This window comes from Amblyraja radiata, chromosome 34 (genome assembly GCF_010909765.2).
Source record: "Amblyraja radiata isolate CabotCenter1 chromosome 34, sAmbRad1.1.pri, whole genome shotgun sequence".
Taxonomy (NCBI): Eukaryota; Metazoa; Chordata; class Chondrichthyes; order Rajiformes; family Rajidae; genus Amblyraja; species Amblyraja radiata.
In genome coordinates this window covers 13,685,839-13,707,485 of record NC_045989.1, presented here as the reverse complement: position 1 = coordinate 13,707,485, position 21,647 = coordinate 13,685,839, and the positions used below count along the sequence as shown (strand labels likewise).

The 21,647-nt window shown below is 40.2% G+C and overlaps 1 protein-coding gene across 1 annotated transcript in view; it reads right to left on the bottom strand.

Annotated features, from left to right (window-relative positions):
* megf11 (multiple EGF like domains 11) overlaps window positions 1–21,647 on the bottom strand; it is a 240,773-nt gene that overhangs the window by 163,584 nt on the left and 55,542 nt on the right. The window contains exon 6 of the mRNA XM_033050114.1: window positions 2,563–2,655. Coding sequence (XP_032906005.1) covers window positions 2,563–2,655 — 93 coding nt within the window. The remainder of the gene's footprint in view (window positions 1–2,562; window positions 2,656–21,647) is intronic.

Genomic DNA, 21,647 nt, shown 5'->3' with positions numbered 1-21,647 from the left:
TAAACTGTGGCTCTGGTTTTGGACTCCCCCAACATCAGGAACATGATTCCTGCATCTAGCTTGTCCAATCCCTTAATAATTTTCTATATTTCTATATGATACCCTCTCATCCTTCTAAATTCCAGTGAATATAAGCCCAGTTATTTTATCATATGACAGTCCTGCCATCCCGGGAATTAACCTTGTGAACCTACGCTGCACTCCCTCAATAGCAAGAATGCCCTTCTTCAATTTAGGAGACCAAAACTGCAAACAATACTCCAGGTGTGGTCTCACCAGGGCCCTGTACAACTGCAGAAGGACCTCTTTCCTCCTATACTCAAATCCTCTCGTTATGAAGGCCAACATGCCATTAGCTTTCTTCACTGCCTGCTGTATCTGCATGCTTACTTTCAGTGACTGATGTACAAGGCCACCCAGGTCTCGTTGCACTTCCCCTTTTCCTAATTTGACACCATTCAGATAATAATCTGCCTTCTTGTTCTTACCACCAAAGTGGATAACCTCACATTTATCCACATTATCTGCAACTGCCATGCATCTGCCCATTCACCAAACCTGTCCAAGTCACCCAGCATCCTCATAGCATCCTCTTCACAGTTCACCGTGCCACCCAGCTTTATGTCATCTGCAAATTTGCTAATGTTACTTTTAATTCCTTCATCTAAATCATTAATATATATTGTAAATAGCTGCGGTCCCAGCACCGAGCCTTGAGGCACCCCACTAGTCACTGCCTGCCATTCTGAAAGGGACCCGTTAATTCCTACTCTTTGTTTCCTGTCTGCTTACCAAATTTCTATCCATGTCCATGTCTTCCTCTGTTCCTGTAGTCCTACACATTGATCCTTAAGAAAACCTACTCTCTCTCCTGAGCTACCCTTTTGTTCTTAAAATACCTCTGGAATCTTCTAGGATTTCCCTTATCATGTCTTCCAGGGAAATCTCATAGCCCTTTTCTGCCCTCCTAATTTCCTTCCTATGTTCTTCATCCTTATGCCCTCATGGGATTTGCTTGATCCCGACTCCCTATACCTGTTGTATGCCTCCTTTTTCCTAACCTTTAATATCCTTCATCAACCAAGGTTCCATGATTTTATCTTTCACTATAACATAAAGATGTTGATTCTGAAGAAGTTCATTTATGTGCAAACAACCTCCCAATAATCAACTTTCATGAGTTTTGGCCCTATACTATTGAAATTAGCCTTCCCCCAATTCAGGACTTCAACTTGAGGGCCAATCCTATCTGTTTCCATAACTATCTTGAAATTAATAAAATTATAGTCACTGCTGTCAAAGTGAACCTCCATTCACACACCAACCACTTATGCAGCCTCATATCCTCAGAGGAGATCGAGGGTAGCTCCTTTTCTAGTAGGGCCATTTATATTTTGCTTCAGAATACTTTCTTGGACTCACTTAGCAAATTCTATCGCATCTAATCTCTTAGCACTGAAGCAGTTCCAGTCAATATTAGGGAAGTTAGAATCATCCACAAATACACCCACATAATACTTACACCGATCTGCAATATCCCTACATATCTCTATCTCTGTTGCGACATTCTCCTTAATCAGAAGTGCAACTGCCCCACTTCTCTTACCTTAACCTCTATCACATTGTAAGCATTGATGCCCTAGAATATTGAGCTTCCAATCCTGCCCATCTCTCAACCATGTTTCCGATTATAGCTATAATATCACAATCCATGCTTGGATTTCAACTCCTTGCCCATGAGGCATCTTACTTTAAAGTAAATGCACTTTACTCTATCAGGCCTTCCACGCCCCCTGGCCTGCTCTTGCCTGACCTGCCTATTCGACTTGCTCTTACCTTCATTTTCTGCTTCATATTTTTCATCTGATACATTACTACATTGTGTCCGAGCTTGCACCCAGACCAGTTCAAGTGTGCACAAGTAGCATTAGCTACTTATTGCAAGAATATTGATCCCTCTCCTATCCCGTGTGCAAGGCACCTTTGCCCCAGAGAGATCCCAATGGTCTAAATAGCTAAAGTCCTTCTGCCTGCACCTGGCCTTCAGCCATTCTAGCCATTTGTCCTATCCTCCCGTTACTACCTTTAGAACTATTGAGATCCCATTTTTTAACCTTCTGTCTGTCTCCCAATATTCACTTTACAGAAGCACATCTCTCTTCCTGCCTATATTGTTAGTACCAATATGGACCATGACTTATGGCTGCTCACCCTCTTCTGTCAGAATGTCTTGTATCAGCTCTTAATATATGCACTTGGGAAGCAACATATCATCCTGGAGTCAGACTCATGATCACAGAAACACCTATGTGTACTCCTGACTTTCGCATTCCCCATCACTACTGCTTGCCAAGACTTTAACCATCTCTGGTGTACAACAGAACCAATTGTGACACCACTGTTGTGCTGCTGCTATAGCTTTCACCTGAGAGGTTATCAATCTCTCCCCAACAGTATTCAAATTGGTATACTTATAGCAAATACAGTGCAAATTCTGCAATAATGTGACTACATTTCAAAATAAATAATTTGTGCAAGTTCCTCATTGGTATTCTCACTCACCACTCGAGCAGTCTGTTCCTCCCCAGCCAGGTTCACACTGACAGGTGTCTGGGGAAACACACTTTCCATGCATGCATTCTTCTGTGCACAATGCTACAAAGAAGAATGGATAAATAACTTGTTAATATTAACATATTTTTAAACAACATGAAACTGAAATTTAGTTGTATCACATAATAAAGATTTTTATTATATTTACTTTTTTTTTTTAAATGTTACATAAAAATCACTGTTAAATTTTGTTTTTCAGACCCCCACACCTGTATCCACCTATTGTTTCCAGGCTTTATCCCATCCAAATTTTGCTTTTCAAGCTTTCTCCCCCTCCCCATCCTTAGTCTCCCACTGAAGAAGAATCCCAACCCAAAATGTTGTCTGTCCATTTTCTTTTACAAATGCTGCCTGACCCATGGAGTTCCTCCAACAGTTTGTTTTTTGCTCAAAATTCCAGTATCTGCAGTCTTATGTCTTCAACCTGGAGCTTCTCTGCATCCTCCTTAATAATCACCTTCCCACTCAGCTTTGTGTCATCTGCAAATTGGAGAAATTACAACTAATTCTTACATTTAAACCACAAATCATATCTGCCCTAATACTAATCCCTGTGGTAGCCCATTGGGCACTTCCTGCCGTTCAGAAAAAAATATTTTTATTCCATTCTGTTTCCTGCTAGCTAACCAGTTTTCCATATCAACACATTACCCCAAACCCTTCGTTTTAATTTTATGAATTAATCTCTTGTGAACCTTAGAAAAAGCTTTCCGAAAGTCCAAATGCAACACATCCACTGGTTCTCTGTCATCTATTCTGCGAGCTACATCCTGTAAGAATTGCAGTTGACTTGTCAAGCACAATTTCCTTTCATGAATCTATGTTGACACATTCTAATCCTGTTACCAAGCGTTCTGCTTTACATTGAGTCATAGATTCTTCAGACGGGCCCTTCAGCCCAACTCGTCTATGCTGGTCGAGATACCCATCTATACGAGTCCTATTTACCCGTGTTGTCCCATACACTTCCAAACCTTTCCCATCCGTGCCTGTCCCAACATGTTTTAAATGTTGCAATACTTGCCTCAACTATTTCCCCTGGCAGCTCGTTCCATATATGTACCATCCCCTGTGTGAAAAAATTAAATCTTTCCTCTCGCACCTTAAATCTATGCCCTCTAGTTCCTGATATACCAACCCAGGAAACAGATTGTGCATTCACCCTATCTATTTCCTCATAATTTTACTGTGTACATTCATCTTATCTTTGTCTGAAATGTTTTTATACACCTCTATAAGTTCATCCCTCAGTGTGCTATGCTCCACGGAATAATGTCCTAGCCTGCCCAATCTCTCCCTATAACTCAGTCCCTTGAGTCTTTGTAACATCCTCTTAATTCTTTTCTGCACTCTTTTCAATTTAATGGCATCTTTCCTATAGCTGGGTGACCAAAAGTGAACACAATTCTCCAAGTGCAGCTTCACCAATGTCTTGTACAATTGCAGCATGTCACAACTTTTATATTCAATACCCTTGCTGATAAAGGCCAGAGGACAAAAGCTTTCTTCTCCACCCTGTCCACTTTCTGAGAATTATGTACTTGTACACCTTGGTTCCTCTGTTTTAAAACTCTCCCAAGGCCACACCATTCATTGTAAAAGTCCTAACCTGCTTTGGCATCCCAAATTACAATAGCTTGTACTTCAATCTGAATTCAACTCCATTTGCCATTCCTCAGATCCCTTACCCTGTTGATCAAGATCCCATTGCAATAAATTGATAACCTTTCCCAACTGTCTACGATTTTAGTAAAATCTGCAAAATTATATAGATGACAAACAACAATGGGCCCAGCACCAAACACTGAGGCACACAAATTGTCTTGGGCTTTTTGTCAAAAAAAACAACCTTCCACCATTTCCTTCTACTTCCTGCAACAAGCAAAATATGTATCCAATAAAATAGTTCTCCTTGGATACCAAGTCATCTAACCTTCCACCATCACCTTCAGCTTCCTGTCATTAAGCCAAATATGTATCCAATTAGCTACATTCTCCGTGAATCCCAAGTAATGTAACCTTCCATCTCTCACAATGAATTCTAACATTTTCACTGATGTCAGGCTAACCTGTCAATAATTCCTTGTTTTCTCTCTATCTATCTTTGATTAGCTAACCTCCAATCTACTGGAACTCTTTCAAAATCTAAAGAATGTTCAAAGCGAATGGATATTGCGCTGTATTCCCAATTCCCCAAATCTACCTAATTGCGGTCCTTGCAATTTCTTTATTTTTATCTACACTTTCGCTATAGCTGTAACACTTTATACGGCATGATTTGATTGTATTCACATTTGGATGATCTACCTGTATTGCATTTTTTTCTTAAATCCCTGTATCTTGGTACACGGGTAACAATAATAAACCAATGCCGATACCAATGTTGATCAATGACCACCAATATATCTACTTTTTCTGGGCCACTTCCTTAAGTATTCTTGGATACAAACTGTCAGGCACTGGAGATTTGTTGGTTTTTAATTCCATTAGTTTCCCTAACGCTATTATTGCATAATAATAAAGTAGAGGTGGATGGTTGTTTTTCTGCCTGGAAATATATTACCAGTAGAGCACCACAGGGATACATTCTGGGTCTGCTGTTTTTTTTGTGATTTATGTAAATAATTTGAATGAGAATGGCTGTGGTAACAACACAAACAATGGTGAAGTTATAGATAATGAAGAAAGTTGCCTGAAGGTTCAGAAGGATATAGATCAGCTGGATGGAACAGCAACAGATGGGATTTAATTGAGGTAAGTGTGAAGTAATACATTTTAGGTTGTCTAATGCTGGCCTTACATATACAGTAAATGGCAGGAACATTAGAAGCATTGATGTACAGAGGAACTTCAGGTGCAAGTTCATAGCTCCCTGAAAATGGCAACAGGGGGCAACATAGCGTACTGAAAAAGTGTTTGGCTTGCTGTCCTTCATAGGCAGGGATATTTAGTATAACAGTTATGATATCATGTTGCAGATGTGCATGACATTAGTAAGGCTACCCTAGGAATACCATGTGCAGTTCTGGTCAGCGCACTATAAAAAAAGATGTAGTGCCTTCAGAAAAGGTGAAAGAGAGATTTTATTGAATGTTGCTTGGAATGGAAAGGCTTAGTTACAAAAAGAGATTGGATAGGCACTGAATGTTCTGGAGTGCAGGACCATAACAGGTGACCTTACAGAGGTATATAAAATAATGAAGGGCATACTTAGATAGTTACAGACTTTTTTTCCAAGGATAGGGAAGCCTATAATTAGAGGACACTAGACCAAGTGCAGACCCGTTGGGTCTGCTCCCCCAACGCACCTATCCCCTACCCGTAGCCCCCACAGGAGGCGTGGTCCTCCAACTCAACCCGTTGCTGAAGGTAAGATTCGAGCACTCATTGGCAAAGATCATAGCTTGTGATCCTCATCCAGCACTGGAGTTAAAAAATAAAATCCCAATCCCCAATTGCAATACCAATTGACCCTCCTCCCCCTGTCCTGCCAGGAGCTATAATGGCAACATTGTTGCAAATGTCAGGAGCACTTGCTGTGAGATGCCATTGAGCTGAAAAGTTCAGAGTGTTGCTGCCAGTGTTCCTGCAACTTTGTATCAAAGTGTGTGAGGAATGATTTTGGCATAATGTTGTGAAATGGCATAACATATTTAGGCATCACAGTCAGCATGGACAAGTCCAGACCAAAGGGCCTCCAGCAACAAAGGACCAAATACTTTGGAGCATTGTTACTTCACCACCAAAGAAGCTAATGGCTCCATCCGTCGCCCCCGCTTTGGAAAATCAGACCATCTGGTTGTGTTCCTTCTTCCTGTGTACAGGCACCAACTGAAGTGTGCAGCTCCAGCAGGAAGAATTACACAGAGCTTGTCAGGGGAGGCAGAGGAACGACTCCACAATAGCATGGAGGTGGTCAACACGGCAATGTTGAAGGACCCACCAAAGGGCCTAAAAGAATATGCAAAGGTTGTTACTGACTTCATTAGATAAAGTGTAGAGGGATGTGTTTCTACCAAGACCATCTGAGTGTTCCCTAACCAGAAGCCTTGGGCTGATTGATGTGACTGGGAGAAAAGGCAGATGGGCTGACTGGTAAGTTTGCAGTTGACTCAAAAATATATTGAATAGTGGATTGTGAAAAGGAGGTTATAGAGCAGTTGGAAATAAGGGCAGAGAAATGGCAGATGGTTTAATCCGGACAAGTATGGTGTTACACTTCGGGGAGATCAAATGTAAAGAGAAAGTATACAATTAAAGGTAGAACCCTTAGGTGTATTGATGTACAGACGGATCTTGGGGTGCAATATCATCTATCTATATTTAAAACTGTGTGTGTGTGTGTGTGTGTGTGTGTGTTTCTGCCTGTCTTGTGGTTGCCAGCCTGTGGGTGCCAGCCTTTGGTTCGTTGCTACGCCAACACCAGACCACAAACGCCCAGATTTTTTCCTTTTCGGTAGAGATTTCACTTTTCATTCCAAGTATCCACTCCTCATTAAATTTCGTCGTGTTTATGTACACATTTTTAATAAGATCCTTCTTCCCCCCCCCCACTCACTCATTTTGTCGCCTCCTGCTGGCCAGCGACCATAACGGCTGCTGGCGCCCGCCTCTTGCCTCAAAGACGCCATTTAAAAACAGCCGCACTGCTGAGTGCTCGAATCTTCAGTTGGAGAACCACATCTCCTGTGGGGGCTACGGGTAGGGAACGGCTGCATTGGGGGAGCAGACCCAACGGGTCTGCACTTGGTCTAGTAGCTCCCTAAAAGTGGCCACATAAGTAGATAGGATGGTAAAGAAAGTGTATGGCATGCCTTCATCGATTGGGGCATTGAGTTTCAAAGTCAGGAGGTCATGTTGCAGTGATATAAAACCTTTGGTTAGACCAAATTTGGAGCTCAGGTTGCTACGTTACAGGAAGGACATGGTGGCTTTGGAGAGGGTGGGAAGACGATCACCAGTATGTTGCCTGGATTAGAGTAGTATATAAAATGATGAGAGGCAAAGATAGGGTACATAGTCAGGAATTTTTCTCACAGAGTAGAAAAATCAAATACTAGATGGCATGACATTAAGGCGAGAGTGGGAAAGGTTAAGGGGATTTTTGTGGTAAATTTTCTTCATGCCGGGAATGAGCGATTATGGACCATGTGCCGGCAGAAGGGATTATTTAATTTGCCATAATAGTCAGTACAGATGATGTGTCAAAAGGCCTGTTGTACTGTTACAATTTCTACATAAAACTCTCTGTCCATAGAAATGTCACCTCTGCACTAACCTCCTTTTCCTGTCTAAAGTTAGCATCACATATTGTTGCCGTGAAAATTTACATCCTTCTTTCCAATAGACATGTCTATTTCTTTCAATCAAATTTATTTACGACTACAACGACAGTCCCTTGTAACATTTAATACAGATCTTCTCTCATATATCAGTCACAGTGTAGTTCAATAGAATTCACTTGGTCCCACTTTCACTAATTTGATTTTGCTACCATAGCTACTATATTTGTCTTGCCATCAGTTCGATCAAGGACACACAAGAAACTGCAGATGCTGGAATCTTGAGCAAACGCAAAGAGCTGGGGGAACTCAGCAGGTCAGGCATCAACTGTGGAGGTAATAGACAGACAACACTACGGGTTGTAACCGTTCACAGCATGGAAAGGATGGGGACAGGGAGATGTGACTGATGGTTGGATCACGTTGAAAGTGGCGGAAATGTCAGAGAATGATGTGGTGAACACAGAGGCTGATAGAGTGAAAGGTGGGGACTAGGTGAACTCTATCCATGTTTTGTCTGAAGCGAGGGGGAGTGGGAGCAGAACTGTGGGACATGGATAGGACACAGATGATGTCCCCATTCACAACACTGGGGACGGAAACCACGTTTACTTAAGCAAGAGGAATCTTGGAAGTCCTGGAGTTGAAGGTGTTCCAGTCTGAAGAAATATCCCGTCCCAAAATGTCATCTGTCCATCCCTCCTCAGATGTAGCCTAGCCCACTGAGTTCCTCCAGAACTTTATTTTTTTGCAGAAGATCTATCAGGGATCTATCCTTGTTCTCCTTCTCATCGGACTCGCCTGGCTTTTCAATTATGAAGTATTTATAGATTTTATGTGTTGTCAAAAACAAGACATTACTGCATAAATGTAACCTACCTGATTTTTGCAGCTCACAAGTTTTTTCCATTGGTGTGTTTTAAGTTAATGATATTATAAGCTTTGTGGACATGTATGCCACTTTTTTTAAGCAGACTAGTTTTGTTTGATTGACTTAATTGAACAATTATGTTCAGATGCATTGATCTGATAATATTAGCATTCTTGTCAGAATGCTAAAATTAGTTCCATTCAAGCTAGCAATAAAAATGACCTACATAGCAAACTGTAACCATGCCAGCTCGGTAGTAATTTGATTATCATGAATTATTCTAGATTTTCCAAGGTCAAACAGCTAGTTAAGCTATTTCACAGAAAAAGTCAACATGAAGAATTTAAAAACAACTCACTTAAAACTTGTCATCTTTTCAAGTTCTACTGAACTAAATTATATGGCTCTAAGATTTTGATGGTATTGTACCTTAGATAAACTGAAGTTAAAATTTTAAATTTTAAAAATTCTGTACTCAAAATAAGCAACATTCACATTAGGAAAGATTAAGTCATAGAGTCATACTGCGTAGAAACTGGCCCTTCGGCCCAACTTGCCCACACCGACCAATTTGTCCCATCTATACTAGTCCCACCCATGCCCGCATTTGACCCATATCCCTCTAAACCTATCCTATTTTTGTACCTGTCTAAATGTTTCTTAAATATTAAGGACATTTGAACAGAAATAATTATGCAATTATAAAATTCAAGGAATAATTGCAAGTACAATGAACAAAAAATCTTGTTCACTGGTGTCACTGTAAATTCTCAAATCTCACATCAATAGTATTATCGATTGCCGTTAATATATCTAACATGTTTCACATCATACTGGAATCTTTTGCCCTCTGCTGAATTAATAAATTTCTCTTTCTGTTGGCTAATCATAATCCATGAAAATCCAACCACTGCAGTTGGCATTTGTAAATTCAGCTTTAAATAAATTCAGAAAAATAAGGCCAGAATTTTGCACCACTGCTTAGATAATGTGGGCATTGACTTGAGTCTGCATAGATCTACAATGAAAACACAGACAATTTATCAAGAGCCACTGCAACCATCAAAATAGATACATCCACTAGAAATGTGCAGAGCAGATACACCAAGACTTCAATCACCAAGTTGAGACCAACACTGTCAACTCAAGCACCACACTCTTAAGTTATACTTAGTTTAAGTTTAAAGTTGTACTGAAAGTATTCTCTTAAGTTTGCAGTGATAGTCTCCCTAGAATAATTCTCCTACCAGGATCTCCGCAAAGATGTTGGTACAATTTTTCTACATTTCTGAAACAGCATCTAGAAACATAGAAACATAGAAATTAGGTGCAGGAGTAGGCCATTCGGCCCTTCGAGCCTGCACCGCCATTCAATATGATCATGGCTGATCATCCAACTCAGTATCCCGTACCTGCCTTCTCTCCATACATTACATTACAATCTACATTAAAACGGAATGCCACCTTCACCAGAAATGCCTTTATCAAAACAAGGTAGGGACATTTGTGGCTAGAAAGGGACCTGCACCCACTCCAACAAGAATTCCTGCACCACAGACAAGTGTATTCTGTTCCTCAGCTTCCAAGCCAATCTGAAATGTTTTTGTGTCTCAGCCAGCACAGTGCACCATTCATAGAAAAGGATGCTTCAGCTGGTACTTACAATTTTTTTCTGAGAAGTAGCTGCTAATCAGTTCCCAAGAATTAAATGTGCTATTTTGTTTATAGCATTTCCATGCAAGTTTAAATCATGGTAATAATCAATTAACCTTCAAGAGTGCAGAGCAAAGCCAGGCTCTCAAGCAGATTAGCCTTCCAACATTAGTATCACACGACACAATCGCTTTTTAAATGATTTAATTGTTAGAAAGATCTTTGGCTGTCATAATAAAGAAAACATTCAGTTCACACAGTCAAAGTAGATGGTTACACAGGACAAGTATCACAACTGGTCTCCAATGTCAGACAGTCCGGGAATACTTATTATGATATTGCCTGTGGATTTGTAGATTCATTGATTAATCAAGAGCAGACTATCACGGCAATAAGAGATCTGGTGGTCAGTTGCAAAGGGAGCAGATTCAGCAATTCCCAAGGTTATTTTAGACAAAATCAAAGTAATTTAAAGAATGCAGCGGTTTCTCTAATTTCTAATTTTTAAACAAAAGCTTTCTTAAATTTGAGTTGCATTGCAAGAAATTTGAAAAATAAACTAGATTTATATTGTCAGCATAAATAATAATGCTTCGGAGCACCACTACTATGTACGGTGAATTATGATAAAGTATAATGATGCTTGTGACATTACTAACAGGGGCAAGTGAGCAGAGTGTACTTTCAATTATTCAAAAATATTTTAAATAATTATTTTAAAATAAATAACATTTAAAGCAAAACGACATTGACTCAATCTATCTTTCATACTCTTCAGAAACTATTTTGAGATTGTCTTAAAAACACCACATTTCTGTGATTGTGTCAGCTGCTCCTTCAAGAAGAATTTCAGGAAGAGAGAGTATTTAACTCCTGATTGACTGACAATGATCAAAAATAAATTAAAATTCCACCAAACATGCTATGAGACCATGCGGCCTTTGTTGAAAGCAACTTTATAAAAACTAAATGCAACATTGCAAAGCCTAAAGGAAAAGTATTTTCCAATCACAACACGATTAACCCAAGGACACAATTTATGTTATCTTCTTTTCTCCACAATCTAACTGTCTGCAGAATTTCAGTAAACCAGGAACTTTTCAAAGTGCTGATAAAGTCAGAGCTTTTTCCCATCAAAATGAACTTTCTGTGAAAATTGATAGTGCAAGATTAAATGGGTAAGGGTACATAACCTTTTAAGGAATAAAATGAGCAAGGAAGGAACAATCCCAAAGCATGAGGTATGTGTTACCTATTTTTGTGGGCTTGATTCTTTAACACAGGAAAAGTAACACCTGCCCTTATACCTCCTCCCTTGACTCCATCCAGAGACCCTGACTGCCCTTCCAGGTGAGACAAAGGTTCACATGCACTTCCTCTAACCTCATCTACTGCTCCCAGTGTTCCCGATGTTGGCTCCTGTACATCGGCAAGACCAAGCATAGACTCGGCGTTCATTTCGCTGAAGGCTTACGCTCGGTTTGCCAAAGCCTACTGGATCTCCCGGTTGCTAGCTATTTTAACTAGCCTTTCCATTCCCATACTATCCCTTCTGTCCTGGACCTCGTTCATTGCTAGAATGAGGCCACATAGAAATTGAAGGAACAGCACCTCATATTTCACTTGGGTAGCTTACAACTCAGCGGTAAGAATATCAAATTCTCTAATTTTAGCTAACTTGTACATGCCCATCCCACCAACTACCCTCCTCCCCACCACTGGACTTCATCATGCCAAAAAATATTTGGCCTGTCAGTAGGCAGAGGTTCGGTAGCAACACAAGAGTAGAAGAGTAAGTACAGATTGTCATCCTTCTACCTTACTGAACAACACTGTCAACATACCTTTCAACTTCTACGTACTTCCCTGTCTGCCTGCCATGAATTGTAAGCAGTATACCTAAGGTAGCCAAAGATACTACTGGTTATATTTTCACGCTATTGTATCAAATTGTTTGTTTTATTACATTTTTTGAGGATAACTATATTTTTGCCTGCTGCCAGACATTACTGAAGTATAGAATTGTTGTCAAGTGCTCATCCGACCATCCATTTAGTTTCTTTAAAGGGGGACAGTTGAAGGATCTCTTAATCTGCTAAATTGTGCATTTCTTGCTGGTTGAAATCATTTATTCATTCTGTCTCCATATATATAACTACATGACAAAAGACACAGAACCACCACATTTTGGGTTATTGCCTCATAAAATATGCACCTTTGGGAGCTTAAAATAATAATGTTGATTTACAAATGTAAGCTGACAAAATAAAACAGTAGCATACAGTAGCCATTAATATTCATGTTACTGTTCACAAAAAGTTACCTCCTTATTTTACACATGCTGGTGGTAATTTATTTATTTTTAAATAAATAATTTTGTACTGGTGACTGTGACAATGTGATGGCACTTCAGAACTGATGACCTTTGGGACCTTTCAGTTATTTGTGCAGATAACCACACTGAAAATCTCAGCAATATCACTGATTGATAACTGAATAGACTAATACAATACAATACAATAATACTTTATTAGCCAAGTATGTTTTGCAACTTACGAGGAATTTCATTTGCCAAGTCAGTCATACAAATAAAAAGCAACAGAACACACAAAATACATTTTAACATAAACATCCACCACAGTGACTCCTCCACATTCCTCACTGTGATGGAAGGCGAAAAAAAGTTAAATCTCTTCCCTTCTTTGTTCTCCCGCGGACGGTGGCCTCGAGCCTTCCGTTGACAGGATGATCTTACTCCCGTAGCCGGAAGGTCGGGCCCTCCGCGTTTGGGCGATCCAGCTCTTGCAATGGGGGGAAAATCTCAGCGCCCCCGCACCTGGTGACCTGACCCCGGGTCGGGGCTTGTCGAACCTTCAGCGTCGTTGCAGCATCCCGACTCGGTCTCTCCAGAGACTGCGAGCTCTTGATGGTAAAGTCCGCAGTTGGATCATTGATCCCAGGGAAGGGATCGGCTTCGATGGTAATTCCACGCCCCTCGGTGGGGCTCAAAGTCGGTCCCGAGTGAGGCCTCCAGCTCCAAGTTGTTAGGCCGCAGAGCAACTGGAGACACGATCAGGAAAACAATCGCAACTCCGGCAAGGTAAGAGACTGAAAAATAGTTTCCTCCGATCAATCCCCCACCCACCACATAAAACAAACCAGAGAACATTTACACAAACTTTTAAAAACACACTAAAAATAACCCAAAAAAAGACAAAAAGACAGACTGTTGGCGAGGCTGCCAATCGTGCGGCACCCCTGATGGTAAAATTAGCCATTTTAAAACCAAACGTATCAATGAACACCATTTGTCATAGAAAAGCAAGGATAGGTGATATTTTGGATCAGGACCCTTCTTCAGACCGATTGTGAAGGAAGAGGAGAAAACTAGAAGTGGGGAGCAGAACAAAGCCTGTCGAGTGATAGGTGGATACAGGTCGGGGGTTTTGATAGACAGATGGTTGGACAAACTTCAGATGAAAAGACAAAAAGGTGTGTCCCCCCCCCACCACAATCAATTTGAAGAGGAAGCCAGACCTGACATGTCACCTGTCCATAGATGCTATCTGACCCGCTGAGTTACTATAGCACGTTGTGCATTTATTTTAAATGATAAACTATTGTTCTTTTCTATTTTCTTTTATTAAGTGTGGCAAAAACTCTTTGTTCCTAGAATCATAGAGTGATGCAGTGTGGAAACAGGCCCTTTGGCCCAACTTGCCCACACCTGCGAACATGTCCTTGATACACTAGTCCCACCTACCTGCGTTTGGTCCATATCCCCCCAAACCTGTCCTATGTACCTGCCCAAATGTTTCTTAAACATTCTCAATTACCTCCTCAATTGAGGACCCATCCTCAATTACCTCCTCTGGCAGCTTGATCCATACATCCACCACCCTTTGTGTGAAAAAGATACCACTCAGATTCCTATTAAATCTTTTCCCCTTCACCTTAAACCTATGTCCTCTGGTCCTCGATTCACCTACTCTGGGCAAGAGACTCTGGGCATCTACCCGATCTATTCCTCTCACAAATGTATACACCTCTATAAGATCACCCCTCATCCTCCTGCCCTCCAGGGAATAGTCTACTCAACCTCTCCCTATAGCTCAGACCCTCTAGTCCTGGCAACATCCTCATAAATCTTCTCTGTACACTTTCCAGCTTGACATCTTTCCAATAACATGGTGCCCAGAACTGAACACAATACTCTAAATGCCAACGTCTTATACAACTGCAACATGACCTCCCAACTTCTATACTCAATACTCTTATGAAGGCCAATGTGCCAAACGCCTTTTTGACCACGCTATCTACCTGCGTCACCCGTTCCTTCTCTCCAGAGATGCTGCCTGTCCCGCTGAGTTGCTCCAGCATTTTGTGTCTAACTTGCTAATCTTGCCATGTATGTTCTTATCCAAAACATTGATATAGATGACAAACAGTAATGGGCCCAGCACAAAATCCTGAGGCACACCACTAGGCTTCCAGTCCAAGAAGTAACCTTCCACCATCACCCTCTGTTTCCTTCCATGAAGTCAATTTTCTATCCATTCATTTCTATCCATTCAGGTAACTCGCCTTGGATCCAATGCGATCTAACCTTCCAGAGCAGCCTACCGTGCAGATCCTTTTTGAATGCTTTGCTGAAGTCCATATATAAAACATCTATAGTTCTGCCCTCATCGACCTTTTTGGTCACGTCTTCAAAAACTCAATCAGAATTGTGAGACATGACCTCCCACGTACAAACCCATGCTGACTATCCCTAATCAGCCCTTGTCCGTCTAAATGCCTGTATATCCTATCCTTCAAAATACCCTCTAGTAGCTTTACTGTGCTTTTCGTGGTTCACCATTTCTCCAAGTTTTGTGTCACCTGCAAATTTGGAAGTGGCTCCCCATACATCCAAATGCAAGCTGTTAGCATACAACCTTGAGGAAATTAATTGAATCACGGGCTGACTTTGCTAGTTTTTCACATGATGAGTTTTTCTGTCCACCATTTGTTCATATATTTTCTGAACACCTATAAATCTCTCCAAAAAGTTATTCCGGTCATTTTCCATTCTCCGGATATTCATTTCCAGTGATTTATCATAATTTGAGAAGAACTTGACAAACAATTCACAAAACAGACATCAAGCAGTTCACAAAATCGAAATAAGGTGAGGAAGTCACAGCGAGAGATCATAAAGTTGGTAGGGGTGAACCAACCTTCTCCATCAAAGCTTGTCAAGCAAGGGTCCAAAATAAGATCACTAACACCCAAGAGAACATGCAAATGTGAACGTAAAAGGAAGATGATCATAGAGATGGGGCTTTGCTAATTTGGGAAAGTGAGAAGGATCTGAGGAAGAGAAGCAATGCCCTGATGAAAGATTTGGAGGCAGGGGTTTCAATAAGCTCAAGCACTATGCCCCAATGCCTCATTGAAATTGGTCGTATTGCTAGAAGACATGTGGGAAAAAAAATCTAATTGTTGCGATGAAGGAACGATACCAGTAGGCCTTAAAATATAAAGATTGTAAATGGGTGGACAGACAAAAGTCATTTTCTGGTTCAGGGCCAACATAGCCAACATATTCGGAGATCAGTCGCAGAGCGGGTGAGAAAATGACCTGAACAGATGATGTTCTGAGGATGTTTCAGCTACTATGGTGGTCTGTTGCACTCAGTTGATGGAATAATGAGATCACCGCAATATATTGATGTATTACGGAGAAAAGCTGGAGATGGCAAAGACTTTTGCAGATGGATCTGGGATATTCCAGCAAGATCTTGCACTGTGCTCTGCATCAAAGATGGTGACCCAATTTTTCCTAAAGAAGGGGATACATGTACTGGCCTGGTAACTCACCTAACCTGAATCAGATTGAGAATTTGTGGTCAATTATCAAGGAGAGACTAAAAGAAAAGGACTGAGCCACGAGGCAGAAGCTCAACAAAGCCATAATCCAGCTGTGGTATCAAGATTAAAAAACCTCTGTAAATGTCAGAACCTTGTTGATTCCCTCGTATCGAAGACTTGATAAAGGACTGTGGTGGACATATAATGTACTATAGACATAATGATAATGAATAAAAGGTAGCCTTGTGACATGTATATTGACCTGTGATATCCGAGTTCCAGCTTCATTAAATTAATTTGTACAAGGATGTACATTAAGAAAACCAGTGTTCATGTACTAATCACTAAGGAAATCCACTGTGCACTTGCCTCCAGCCTAAAAGGAACATCTTTCTGTTTTATTACATAGTTATTTTCCCCTCCATGCATCCACATTCCCTTTTATTTCATGGTCTTCAATGTTGATGATGCCTAATCTGCAGGACCATACGACATGCCTGTTAAATGTATATATATGTCACAAACTGCATTTCTTTCATGAACCCTCTCTTACTTCATCAAAAAGCTTAATCAAGTTAGCTGGACATGGCATGCTTAAACAAACCCATTCTGCCTTTCTCTAATCAATCCACACTTGTGCATCTGACTGCTAATTCTGTTCTTTATTACTGTTTCTAAAACTTACCCCTGTTACACATGCCAGTCAGTAATTGATGGGTTTACCCCTACACTTACATTTTGAACAAGGCCGTAACATTTGCAATTTAGCAATCCTTAAGCACTACCCCTAAATCTGTAGATGTTTTGAAGATTATGGCCAGGGTCTCTGCAATTTTCTCCCTTGCTACCCCCACTATCCCAGCGGGATCAGATGATTTATCCACCAATTGCAACTGCCTTTTCTTATACCTGTTTAGCTATTTTTTAGGTCAGAAATCAACCAATAAGGAACTCAATCTTCAAAATGGATATAGATAGATTAAACAACTAGAAAAAAAAAAGTTAATTTGGGATAATTCACACTTTTTTTCATATTCTATAACAATTTGTCTATATTGGATCTCTCTCAGTGCACTCCCGTTCCCCATACCAGTTATTATGCTGTAACCCAATCTCACATGCCTATCAACTACAACCTAATTCTCCCTTCATCCATCTGGACTTGGCACAGTGGCAATTAAAACCACCAGACAGCGTCTTTTGCATGTGGGAATAAAACAAAACCCATGTGTAGGAAAGAACTGCAGATGCTGGTTTAAATCGAAGGTAGACACAAAATCCTGGAGTAACTCAGCGGGACAGGCAGCATCTCTGGAGAGGAGTAGTCTCGACCCAAAACGTCACCCATTCTCTGGAGAGAAGGAGTGGGTGGCGTTTTGGGTCGAGACCCTTCTTCAGTCTGCTGCCTTTTCCGCTGATTAATCCAGCATTTTGTGTCTACCTTAAAACAAAACCCACATGGTCATAGAGAGAAAATGCAAACTCCACACAGACAGCATCAGAGGTTAGATTTGAACCGAAGGTTCTGCAAGAAGAATCACAATTTACAGCATTATGAGGTTATCAATTTTGATGTGAATTGCTGAAAGGCACAATATTATTTAAATGGCGGTGTCTACATAATGCTGCACTACCCTACGATCTGGGCATCTTCATTCATGAAACAAATAATCAACATGCAGGTTGAGTGGTTAATTGGTAAGTCACCTGGTCAGTTTCAGTCTCTATATTTAAGGGGGCTCATACTTAAATTGAAGGCAATTATGAGAAAACTGATTCCTGGTTATGGATGTTTTGTCAAAAGAGGAGAAGTTGGATCTACATTCAACTGAATTCAATAGAATAAGTGATGATATAATTGAAATGAGCAAGATTCTGGGGGGATTTCACAGGGTGAATTATATGTTGTGAACAGTTGCAGTTTCACGTGGAGAATCTCAAATGATAGGACATAATTACAAACGGCCAGTTATTCAAAGCAAAGATTTTATTTTTGTGGAGGTTAGTGAATATCTGGAATTCTCTATACTAGAGTATCGCGGAGGCTAAATTATTCCAAGCATTTAACGTTGAGGTAGGTAAATTTTTGAAAATCAAGGAATTGCAGGCTACGGGGGGGGGGGGGGGATATGGCACAGAAGAATAAATGAAGTCAGTGTCTATCAGCCATGATCATATTGAGTGATTTGGCAGGCTTGGTAGGTCACATGACCTAATCCTGTTTCTATATTTCTATATTCTTGTGTTCTTAAAAGTCTCCTTTTTTTTGTCAATTATCTTAAATCAGTCCTCTGTCTTCAGTCTTTTATAATTGAAAGCATTTTCTATTTATTTACTTTATCTAGACCATTAATGATTTTGGACACTTCTATCATATATTTTTTCAACCATCTCTACTTTTAGGAGAATAAATGCAGTCTAACCATTTAACTAATCGCCCTCATCCTCAGGACTATTTTGTTAAAGGTTTCTGCACAGACTCCACAGATTTCACATCCTTCCTGTAGTGCAGTGGGCGGTAAATCATTTGAGCCCCACCCCTTAGATCAATAGCTTCAGTTTAATTTAAAATGTAGTGGGTTGACCTTTTCTGTCCTCTTTGTAGTTCAACATTTTTGCAGTTTGAAATCCCAGTTGAACAGCCTTGTGAGAATTTTATTTTGACATATCCCACCGGTGTTGATTCTGCTGCCAGTTGAAACTAGCAGAAAATTAAAACATATGTCCAAAATGAAAGGTATCTGCTTTCTTAAAAAATAGAGAACCGTGATAATGATTTGCTTTCTAATCCAATGTCACTCCTCTCTCTGCTTTAGTTTGTATTTGCTGATAGCATTAAATACTGCTTTGCTTAATCAGGATGCAGATGATCATCATGCATCTTGCTTATAGTTTCATACCATTTCCCACTGTGCATTTTTACAGAATGGTTGACAATTACTTGACATGGGCCACTGGACCTTACATTTTATTAAATGATCAAAAAAATCTATGTACCCGTTTCTTCTCTCCAGAGATGCTGCCTGTCCTGCTGAATTACTCCAGCATTTTGTGACTACCAGTATCTGAATGATGTCAGATTAGGAAAAAGGGAGGTGCAATGAGGCCTAGTTGACCTTGTACATCAGTCACTGAAAGTAAGCATGGAGATACAGCAGGCAATGAAGAAAGCAAATGGCATGTTGAGGGGGTTTGAGTATAGGAGCAAGGAGGTCCTACTGCGTTGTACATTATGAGACCGCACTTGGAGTATTGTGTGCTGTTTTGGTCTCCTAGTTTGTGGAAGGACATTCTTGCTATTGAGGGAGTGCAGCATAGGTTCACCAGGTTAATTCCTGGGATGGCTGGACTGACATATAATGAAAGAATGGATCGACGGCTTATATTCACTGGAATTTAAAAGGATGAGACGGAATCTTATAGAAACATATAAAATTATTAAGGGATTGGACCGGCTAGATGCAGGAAAAATGTTCCCGATGTTGGGCGAGTCCAGAACCAGGGGTCACAGTTTAAGAATAAGGGTTAGGCCATTTAGGACTGAGATGAGGAAAAACCTTTTCACCTAGAGAGTTGTGAATCTGTGGAATTCTCTGCTACAGAAGGCAGTGGATGTCAATTCACTGGATGTATTTAAGAGAGTTAGATACAGATCTTGGGGATAACGGAATCAAGGAAAATGGGGAGAAAGCAGGAACGGGATACTGATTCAGGATGATCAGCCATGATCATATTGAATGGCGGTGCTGGCTCGAAGGGCCGAATGACCTACTCCTGCACCTGTTTTCTATGTTTCATGATATACATGTAGTTTGCTGCATTAATACTGCATTTATCAGATCACTGCCTACTTATTAACCAGTTGTAGGGTGGGGCAGTTGGTAGAGCTGCTGCCTCCCAATTCCAGCAATCTGTGTTCAATCCTGACTTTGGGAGCCATTTATGTGCAGTTGGAACATTCTCAGTTGACCATGTGGGTTTGATTGATTGATTGATAGAATTTATTGCCACACAACCAGGGTCAGTGGAATTTTGGGTTGTCAGCAGCGGTACAATAATAAAGAACACACAACCACAATTAAAAAAATAACACAAACATCCACCACAGCATTCGTCACTGTGGTGGAAGGCACAGAACTTGGCCAGACCTCCTCCATTTTCCCCCGTAGTCGGGACCTCCACCCTCCGCAGCCGTTGCTGCGGGCGTCCAGATGGTAAGGGACAAAGTCAAAGGCAAGGTAAGTCCAGTTTCCACACATTCCAAAAGATGTGCAGATTGGTAGATTCACTGGCCAAAAAGAGTTGATGAGAATGTGGGGATATTTGGTTACAGGGAACATTTATGAGAAAATCTGATTGTTCTGATGAACCAAATTTGCTTCATTTAATATGGTAAAGAAACATGGCAAAAATGTTCTGAAATAAAATTCCATTGTATGTAGCTTAGTGCAGAAAATAATGTAACAGCATGGCATTTCAAAGCTTTAATCTACAGTTCAATTATAGAGTTACTGAGTAAAATTTCACACGTATATACTTGAATGAAGTATGAATATGCTGATTAGATTTAGAGGTTATTTACACCTCTTCTCATATCATCTACAGACTAATGGCACTGCAGCATGGGTAAAAATCCACTGTATAATTGTGTGCATCCACTTTATTGTAGGGAAGTCCTAGATAATCAAACAAGCAAACTAAATATTTCATTCAAAAGAGAGACATTATTTTTCACTTAACTGTATACTTCTTAAAGTATTGTGTCTATAAATTACTCTTCTATTATAGTCATTGCATTTTAGAGATTTTTATATGTAATCTTTCTGAAAAGCATATCTTGATTTTCTTTTAGCTGCTACATCCTAAGTAAATCGATGTGCTCAATAGAATGCTTTGAAACCTTTGAAATTGCTGTGGCATCTTGAAGTAATTCATTATCGGGAGTAGATGTGCCAAATGCACATCAGATGGAATGAAATGACAACAAAGGGACTTCTATAATTTGTCTTAAGGCATTCTGTCTAAACAGCGCTTGCTTTTATTCTTTTTTTTTTTTTTGCCCCTGTCCACAGATAAATAAAGAAAACCTAGTAAATGTACAATAACTGTGACTGATAAATCTTTAGCTTTTCTGTTTCAATTAGGGTCAAATGTATTATAGACAGTTATAGAGCGGAAATGTCATGTTAAAATATTCAAGTGTTTCTGAATTCTCTTTCGCCTTTCATTCTTCAAGCAACCTTTGTTGGTGCAGAAGCTTGAAGTATCTGACATGAAAAAATCACACAACATTTTACTCCTACCAGTGGGCTATACAGATACAAATGCTTGAATACCATAGATTTACATGTCATAGGGACATATAAACTTACGGC